Raw genomic sequence first — 10,133 nt, 5'->3', positions numbered from 1 at the left:
TCTGAATCAAACTTTTCGAATATCACAAAGGACTAGCCACCATGACCAAAATCAATGATGGTATTAAATTCACATAGTTTCTCAAGCTAATTAATAAAAAAAAACCTGACTGCTGTAGATGCTGGGAATAACCAACAATTTGGGTGATATCAATGGAAAGAGAAACCCGTAACAGTTTGGGTTTATAAATGTTGAACAGCAATTCTAATACTGGATCATTGTCCTGAACTTTTGCTGTTTCTGTCACCACAGATGCTGTCTGAACAGTTGAGTAATCATTACTAAATTGAACCTGCCAGGCTAACGGGATGAGTTTTCCTAAAACCATCTAAATAGCCCCATTTTCTGATACAGCAATGAACTTGATTAGTTCATTATCAGCTTGTCTAAACTGGGACAACATTGACTTGGAACTAATTGCAAATTCATCACTGATATTCATCCAGAGCAGCAATATGCCACGTTGCCTGGTCCATGCAAACTGTTGTACTAAGGCTCTCCAATCATTTTTCTATAGCCTACGAGTTTAAAAATTGCACCTTGTGCCTTTGTTTCTACACACAAATGTTAAAGTTTGTCTATCACCCTGCCTCAGCACCAATATTTAATTACTGTAAATCCAGTATGCTGTTGCTATGTCAGCCAACTGCCTTTTTTGATGACAATTTACAGAGATATCACAAGGGAATCTTTCAGATTATTTTTTTTTTACAAAATCTATATAAATTGTATCTTGTGTTTTAATGTCAGTTCTGACTGACATTGTGCACTTGCGTATTTATAGAAGAATTCCAGATACTTTGGTTTATGGAAGATTAAAGAAACTCCAATCTGATGCAAGATCAGCTTGTTATGTGTACTGTTTAGTCTTTTTGATGATCTTGTCACAATTCACAAGCATTCTGCTTGTTTTGTAAGGTACAAATGGGAAGGTATTGGTTAAAAATAGTATTCTACTGAGCATTTTGCACACATTGCAGGATAACTGTTTACTTATCATCTTTAACATAATACAATCATGCTTTAAACCATTTGTGCAGACCTATGATTAAGAATGTATTTCTGTAAATTTTATTGTGCATTCCCATTATTAGACTGAAAACTGTTGGCTTTAATAAAATGTAGCTGGATTGTGATTGTGCTCATTTTGCCTAAATTGAAACTTTGAAATAAAATGGTTTTCATTCAGTTTACACAATTCAGAGATTAAGTTGATGTTGTTCCTTGAAGCAATGGGTGTAAGAGCCCTTGCATATGTTGGTGAGTGGGTGGTTTTAAGCCACTTTTTTCATTAGATTGTGTTACATACACAATACTGCTTAGGTGGAATATTCCACAATTTTGACTGCAGTGAAGGGAGAGAAACTGGAAAACGTTTACAGTTCCACAGTGATCTTGTAGTGAAAACAGTTTTTCAATTGCTGCTACAATCTTGAGTTACTGCAGCACGTTTGCAGGGGCTGTACACAATGGCAACATTATCAGTGATGGAAGGTGAAGAACTATAACCTTACACTGCACTCAACCAGGCAAATGGAGAACATTTATGTACAAACAAGAGAAATCTGCAGATGCTGTAAATACAAGCAAAACACAAACACAAGCGCGTGCGCGCACGCGCACACACACACACACACACACACACACACAATGCTGGAGGTAAACATCATAGATGCATTTAAGGTAAAACTAGATGAACATAGGATAGGAATGTGAAAAGATTTCAATCAGGGTTGTTTAAGATTGCTATATCATGACTGCTGGGCAGAAATTTTGACATTTTATCTTGTAATATCACAACATTGGGGAGAACTAATTCCATTGTGGAATAATGTGTGGCACAATAATGGCTGAACTAGGCAGGTTAGATACCCCACAATATCTTTGAGTGCTGATAGAGTTGAGTGCGGATAAGGCGATAAAAGAAATGTTGAGGAATTCTAAATTCACGTCTTCTCTGAAGGTAACCCTGCTGGTGAAATATGCTAATACCTTATATACAGCCAAGCTGTTTCACAAGTAATAAATGAAAATCTACAGCAGAATTTAACATCTTTACAAAAGTGCAAAGGTTATGTATTAAATGTTTGTCATTTTTCTTTTACAGGTATAAATTAGTTAAAACAATTAGTAAGAAAGGGCTGCCACTGGCGAGTGTGTATAATTTGTTTCAGTAGTGCTCAGGACTGAGAAGTCACTTTAATATAAATAAGATGCCGCAGCAGTCTTGGAAACATGAACATTATTATCTAATAAAACTGTTCTCATGATGTGCTCTCGTTGAAGATTTGAGCATGATTACAACTATAAAGATTAAGCACTAGCAGTGATATGTGGACATTAGAATGTCATAGTTCACATTTGTAGAAGCAGTAAACACAGATCTTTCCTGCCCTTGATACTCTGTACTGTTTGTTTCGTGGTAACTGATCGCTGATTCGTACAAAAAATACTGTTATCTACTATGTCAAAATTTTCCAATTCTTGCATTTAATCTAGATTCTGGGCCGCAGAACTACTTTTCTGTGCAAACTACTGCTTACTTATGGATGGATTTACATTTAAGTCCGAATATTGCACTTAGAGACAAACAGCAAAACTGAAATGAAACATGGCTGAGATTCAGTTCTTCTCCTTGACTTTTCTTATTTTTGCTTGGTTTTTCACTTCTCCCGCAGCACGCACACACCAGCGTCACAGCGTTGAGTTCCCATTGAAGTTACTATATCCCAGCTGTCAATAACTGGGTCATAGTACTCGATACTGCTCAGCAAAGAATTCCCGTCATACCTGTCAGGAATAAAGCAGAGGATTTAGGTATTCACCTGTAATGTGGAGGATTTTCTTCACGTGGAAGCAATTCTCTATTTAGAACCTGCACACCGCTGAAACCTTACAGGCAGACTACCTTAAGTGTCAGTTCCTTCCATAAGACAATGGTGGCCAGTACGTAGGAAACATATCCCAAACCAAGTCATGTATTAACCATATGAGTTGTACAGCACAGAGTAAGCCCTTTAGAGCACCAGTCCATACCAACCTTTTTGCCCATCAACACTATCCCATTTACCTGCAACAAAAATCTTGTATGTCTTGCCTTTTTTAATACCAGTCTGGATGTTTCTTTAACACAGTGATGCTGCCACCACCTCCTCTGGCAGCAAGTTTTATTTTTTTTTGGCATCTCCGTGATGATGTCTTTTTCATGACTTTTACAAGGCGCGGAGAGAGAGAGAGTGAGAGACTGTGTGGCGTGCCAATCCTCACACACACATTTTCGCAGTACTGTATTTTCCCTTTTATTTTACGAGGTCGAGTTGCGATCTTGACACTCAACCCGGCACGGATGGGAAGCGTACTCGGGAGCGGACCTGACTAGTTTCGAACCCAGGAACTTCCACCCCCGGGTCCGGTGCCGATGTTGTTGCACCACCAGCCAGCCCTGACAGCAAGTTTTAAATGTCAACCAGAATAAATGAAACTTCTCCCTTAAATGCCAACTTGCTTATGCTATACCACACAGTGAAAAGCTGAGAACTGCAGCTGATAGTAACTCAAGACTGATGCTGCTTTCTTGGTTTAGGATAATCAACTTTAGTCAAGCTCTCCTGAGAAAAAAAATGGCACAGTACCAGAAAAGGAGCAAAGTTAAGCTTTGGAAAGTTAGGTGGATGTTAGAGAAGATCTTGTCCCCAAACCTTCACCCACTGCATTCCCAGAGGTTTCCATGAAACAGCAATTCTGAAGTGGGAAAAATAATCCGATTAAGGCAGTTATTACAAGTAATGACATACTGGAAGACAATTAACACATCTCTTACAAGTAACAATAAGTTAACAGACAAATAATTTGATTTAGTAATAAATCATGTCCAGAATCCAAAGTATCAGTACGTTTGACAATACTTCCAAGGGATACTTTTACATCCACCTGCGACAGGAAGCAGAACATTGTTGCAAAAATGCACTCTATTACATGAAATTTTAATTGGTTGAAGCACCACTGTTATAAATCCAGAATTTCTTATCAGCTAAAATTGAAGAATTTTCACCTAAAGCCCTAGTGTATGCACATTTCGATCGACTTCAGGAGAACTTGCGTCAGTTACACCCCTCTACATCGGCGGCACAGCAGTGGAGACTGCGAGCACTTTCAGACTCCTGGGAGTGCACCATCAGGAAAGCCCACAAACACCTCTGCTTTCTAAGGAGACTGAGAGAACTGGACTACACACATCTATATACTCAAATGCACAGTTGAGCGCATCCTAACATGCTGCATCACCACTTGGTACAGAAACCTCTGCGTCGGACAAGAAGGTTCCACAATGTGCAGTCAAAATTGCCCAACGCATCCCAGGCACTGGACTACCCACCATCAAGGTTAAATATATAGAAAGCTGCTGGAAAAGGGCCAGTGACATGAAGGATCCCACACACCCTGCTCATAGACTGTCCCACACCCATAGGGAAAAGGCTATGTTGCATCCACGCCAGGAGCTCTGAGGCCATCCATTACTCAAGGTCAACCATGGATGTTTGTCCCAGCTTTTTATGTGATACACAGGCCAGAGCAGTACAATGTGGAGAGCAAGCTGTTGTCTATGTAGCAGGCCCCCTTTTCAAAGGAATGGCAGAGATTGATACAGCACTACATCAGCAGCATCACAGGAGTTGCCAGTCAATGTTGAACTGCCTTTGGGACTCCAGCTCTGGATTTTTCCCTTCATGTTTACTTCTGAAGCCTTTCCCATGAATGGGAATAGCCTCAAGGCAGCGGAGGTTTGAGATCAGAGTTTTCTTCTAGATGAGCAGTCAACCACGGCTGACGAGTCCCATCTGCCTGAAGCCACCGCTTTTAAGGTGCCAGTAACCTGACTTTTCCTCTTCTCCTGTCAGTAGTAATGGTTCTGCTGGGCTTAGTAGCTAAGCCGCACATGAAGGTTAGGTGCTGGACTTGGTTGTCGGAGGCTATTTGAGATACGTGCCATTGGGAGCATTTAATAGTGAGAGTTTATACCTAATACCACCACCGGCTATAATAACCTTAAGGAACCACACCAGGGCCACCAGATACAAAAACAGTTACTTTCCCCAAGCAGTAAGGCTGATCAACACCTCCACCCCACCATCACACTTTATCATTTTCTGTCAAAGACACCTTATGTATAGACACTCCTGTGCTGAGTGTCACTTTATAGACTATAAGCTGTTTTATATCTTTATATTTATGTGTTTTAATTACCATTGTCGCCTTTATCTTATTGTGTTTTGTGCTGCGTTGGGCCTGGAGTAAGAATGATTTTGTTCTCCTTTACACTTGTGCGCTGGAAATGCCACTAACCAATTTTGAATTCATATCCTCTTCCTTCTGAAGAGCAGAAAAGACCAGCTGATTTTAATGGGGATTTTAATTTTGATACTAACAAACAGTCCATCTCAGAGCCAAGAACTATCATATTCTTAAGATTAAGAGGTCAAGATGAAATTTTGTACATATGGTTGGAATTCACTGCCGCATGTGTAGGCAATAAGTATATTCAGGGTTGAGACTGATAGTTTTGTCGACACTAAGTAAATCAAATTACCTACATTTGACTTTTGAAGCTTGACTATCAAGATCCTGTGTGGGGTGGGGGGTTGTCACCACTGAGCAGATGGCTACAATGCAAGTTCAAGACCGGGTTTCCTATAGTGAATGATTCACTTACTCACGCCCCAACAACTTCCAACAATAAACAAAGTGCACGTCAGAATGTGATGAATACAGATCCAACAACACTCAAGAAGCTTGTCACCACCTAGGACAAAGTAGTCTACTTGACTGGCACCCTATCCATCACCATAAATATCAATTTCTTCCACTACCAGGGCAGAGTGATTGCAATGCTCTCAATTAGCAATTATGCTAATTGCTGCATAAAATGCACCAGAGTTACATGACTAGGCTACTCCGCTGGGACCTTCAAAACCCATAACTTCTACCACCAAGCAGGAGGAGGAAAACAAGCCACCCATCACTCTAATGGGGACACTTTATTAGGTACGCCTGTACACCTGCTCGTTAATCCAAATATCTAATCAGCCAGCCAGCCACTCATGTGGCAACAGCGCCATGTAGAAAAGCATGCAGACATAGTCTGGAGGTTCAGTTGCTGTTCAGACCAAACATCAGACTGGGGAAGAGATGTGATCCAAGTGACTTTGACTGTGGGGTGATTGTTGGTGCCAGATTTGAGTGTCAGAAACTGCTAATTTCCTGGGACTTTCATGCACAGCAGTCTCTAGACCAGGGATGTCAAACTCATTTTAGGTCACGGGCTGGATTGGGCAAAATGTGACTTCATGCGGGGCCGGATCAGTTGTGCACGTGCATGTGCTCCCACAGCTTTCGTTGCCTTCATTTTTCAACCTGCTCTCATGTGTCTCAGTCTCTGCTGTAACTACAAAGTGTTTCCCTTTACCAATTTCGTTTCTTATGAAGAAGATTGCCCAGCAAGCATTATTTTTATGATTGGTATTAACTTACAGTTGTAGGCTACAAGAAAGTTGTGATGAGAGAGAGAAAAATGATGCTATTTTGGCTAAGATGGTTTTGGGAGCCACACCCTGTCCGTTAATCAACCATTTGAAATCGAACTTTAGCAGACACAAATGTAGACCTAACAAAACAAATTGTAAATGTAGGCTACACAACTGCACCTAATTTTTATTAGCCTGCTTTCAGCAATCAAACTCAGACAATGAACACAGTTAGCCTCTAATTTTTATTGAAGTGATCACATTTACAATAATAGAACAGTCAGAAAATGAATGAATGACAATATTATAGAAACATAGAAACATAGAAAATAGGTGCAGGAGTAGGCCATTCGGCCCTTCGAGCCTGCACCGCCATTTATTATGATCATGGCTGATCATCCAACTCAGAACCCAGCCTTCCCTCCATACCCCCTGACCCCTGTAGCCACAAGGGCCATATCTAACTTCCTTTTAAACATAGCTAATGAACTGGCCTCAACAGTTTGCTGTGGCAGAGAATTCCACAGATTCACCACTCTCTGTGTGAAGAAGTTTTTCCTAACCTCGGTCCTAAAAGGCTTCCCCTCTATCCTCAAACTGTGACCCCTCGTTCTAGACCTCCCCAACATCGGGAACAATCTTCCTGCATCTAGCCTGTCCAATCCCTTTAGGATCTTATACGTTTCAATCAGATCCCCCCTCAATCTTCTAAATTCCAACGAGTACAAGCCCAGTTCATCCAGTCTTTCTTCATATGAAAGACCTGCCATCCCAGGAATCAATCTGGTGAACCTTCTTTGTACTCCCTCTATGGCAAAGATGTCTTTCCTCAGATTAGGGGACCAAAACTGCACACAATACTCCAGGTGTGGTCTCACCAAGGCCTTGTACAACTGCAGTAGTACCTCCCTGCTCCTGTACTCGAATCCTCTCGCTATAAATGCCAGCATACCGTTCGCCTTTTTCACCGCCTGCTGTACCTGCATGCCCACTTTCAATGACTGGTGTATAATGACACCCAGGTCTCGTTGCACCTCCCCTTTTCCTAATCGGCCACCATTCAGATAATAATCTGTTTTCCTATTTTTGCCACCAAAGTGGATAACTTCACATTTATCCACATTAAATTGCATCTGCCATGAGTTTGCCCACTCACCCAACCTATCCAAGTCACCCTGCATCCTCTTAGCATCCTCCTCACTGCTAACACTGCCACCCAGCTTCGTGTCATCCGCAAACTTGGAGATGCTGCACTCAATATTCCACAATGCATTTTGCTTACATGTCACAGTGCATCGGACAGTGTTACTCATTTTTTGCTTGCTGCTTCCAGACACCTGACATCTCTTGGCTTTAACCAGCCTGTCGACATCAGGGACCAGTTTCTGGGCAGTTGTGATTTTCATAATGTCATTTAGATATCTGTATGTCAGCTGCGAGCGCAGTTTGGATTTGTTAATGTTCATTATGGAGAACACCTGCTCACAGAGATATGTTGTCCCGAACATGCAAAGGATCTTTGAGGCAAAGTTTGTCATCTTGGGGTACATCGGTCCGAGGTATTGATAGAGTGAGCCCAGACCCACAGTCTCAAATTTATATTTCGAAGCCGAGTTACACTGAATTTCAGTTAGTTCCATTTGGAGTTCCTCCGGCACATCTGATGCTGCGTTGACAGCAAACAGCGAGCAAAATAGTGAGAATTCCTTCTTGAGCTGAGTGAAGACGTGGAAATGATTCTGAAACTCACTTTTCAGCCGTGATATTTTGTCCTTGTACCTGTCCATGTTGTCATTATTCCCATGAGCGACACGCACAGACTGCAAAGAGGGGAAATGAGCTGGGTTGCTCCGGGATAGTTGCATCTCCCACAGGCCTAATTGAATTTGAAAGGCATGAATGCTGTCGTCGTATTCCGTAACAAGTTTGTTGCGGCCTTGCATGTTAACATTAAGCACAATTAAGTGCTCTGTTATATCCACCAAGAATGCAAGATCATGAAGCCAGTCTGGGTCATCCAACTCTGCCACTGGCTTCCCTTTCTCGTTCATGAATAGTCCAATTTCCCCATGTAATTGAAAAAAAAAATTGAGCGCAACCCCTCTACTCAACCAGCGGACTTCAGTGTGGGAGGGTAGGCCGTGTCCAATATTACTTTCGGACAAAAGAGTGTTAACTTGCCGATGGTTGAGTCCCTTGGCTCTAATAAAATAAACCGTTTTGATTACTACATCCATGACATTGTCCATTTTCAGGCTCCTGCTACATAACGCCTCTTGGTGTATAATACACTGAAAATTCCAGAATTCCTGCTCTCGATTCTCTGTCTGAACTTTCTCTCTGAGTTTCGCAACAACACCTACCTTTTCCCCGACCATGGACCGTGCGCCATCTGTTGCCACGCCGACAGCGTGACTCCAGTCAACCCCCAGTTTGTCCAAGGCCTCGACGAGGCTGGAGAGAATGGTGTTCGCCGTTGTGGTGTTTGTCATGGGCACTATCTCCACAAACTCCTCGGTGGCGGTCAAAGATGCAATAAATATTCCCAATTGAGCTACATCAGTCACGTCGGTGCTCTCATCAATTGCAATAGAAAAGGCAATAAATGACTTCACTTTGTCTTTTAGTTCACTGTTCAAATCTCCTGTAAGGTCCCCGATTCTCTCTGCCACAGTATTTCTTGACAAGCTAATATCACCAAAAGCCTGTCTCTTCTCAGGGCACACCAGCTCAGCCGCCATCAGCATGTATGCTTTGATGAATTCCCCTTCTGAGTCTGGCTTCCACGCAGCAGCTATTTTGTTGGCAATAATATAGCTGGCCTTGACAGCTCCATCATGAGTCTCTCGACTTTTGGTGAACACCGATTGCTGTTTTTTCAGAGCTGCTTCAAGCTCGTTCACCTTTTGCGTTCTGAGTCGTCCTGTGTACTTGTCATATTTTTCTCCGTGGGACGTCTCATAGTGTCGTTTGATATTGTACTCTTTTGCCACAGCCGCTTGTTGCGAGCATATCAGATATACAGGTTTGCCGTTGACCTCACAGAAGTAAAAACGATCTTTCCAATTATCGTTGAATATCCGACCTTCGATGTCAACTTTTCTTTCCTTGGAAAGCATTTTGAACCACAGCAGCAAACAGTCTCGGCCTTGCTACAGGTGTTACTTACCTGAGTACTCTGGTGTTTATACCGTGTCCGACGACGCAAGTGGGGCGCTAGTGGTCTTCAGTGCAGGGTGGTAGGTGCTTATGCACAGCGGGTGGTTAACTGCCGCCGTTTGTTTTCCAAGTACACACAACAAGCTGCCGGCACAGTCGTGAATATATTTTTTTCCCCCAAGTCATCCCGTGGGCCGGTAGTTTGACACACCTGCTCTAGACTTTAATGAGAATGGTGTGGAAATAAAAAAAATCCAGTGAGCAGCAGGTCTTTGGGCGAAAATGCCTTATAAACGAGAGAGGTCAATGGAGAATGGTCAGACTGGTTCAAGCTGACAGGAAGATAGCAGTAACTCAAATAACTACATGTTACAACAGTGGTGTTCAGAAAGAATCCTGGAACACACGACACATCGAGCCTCGAAGTAGATGGGCTACAGCAGCAGAAATACA

The 10,133-nt window shown here is 42.2% G+C and overlaps 1 protein-coding gene across 3 annotated transcripts in view; it reads right to left on the bottom strand.

Moving 5' to 3' along the window:
• Nucleotides 1-1,409: 1,409 nt before the first annotated feature.
• klhl12 (kelch-like family member 12) overlaps nucleotides 1,410-10,133 on the bottom strand; it is a 131,383-nt gene continuing 122,659 nt past the window's right edge. For all 3 annotated transcript variants that reach the window (XM_063043620.1, XM_063043621.1, XM_063043622.1), the window contains one exon: nucleotides 1,410-2,790. In XM_063043620.1, coding sequence (XP_062899690.1) covers nucleotides 2,664-2,790 — 127 coding nt within the window. In that variant the 3' untranslated portion in view covers nucleotides 1,410-2,663. The remainder of the gene's footprint in view (nucleotides 2,791-10,133) is intronic.

Source organism: Mobula hypostoma, chromosome 3 (assembly GCF_963921235.1).
Source record: "Mobula hypostoma chromosome 3, sMobHyp1.1, whole genome shotgun sequence".
Taxonomy (NCBI): Eukaryota; Metazoa; Chordata; class Chondrichthyes; order Myliobatiformes; family Myliobatidae; genus Mobula; species Mobula hypostoma.
Note: the sequence above shows the minus strand (reverse complement) of the source record. Positions and strands in the feature narration are given on the sequence as shown.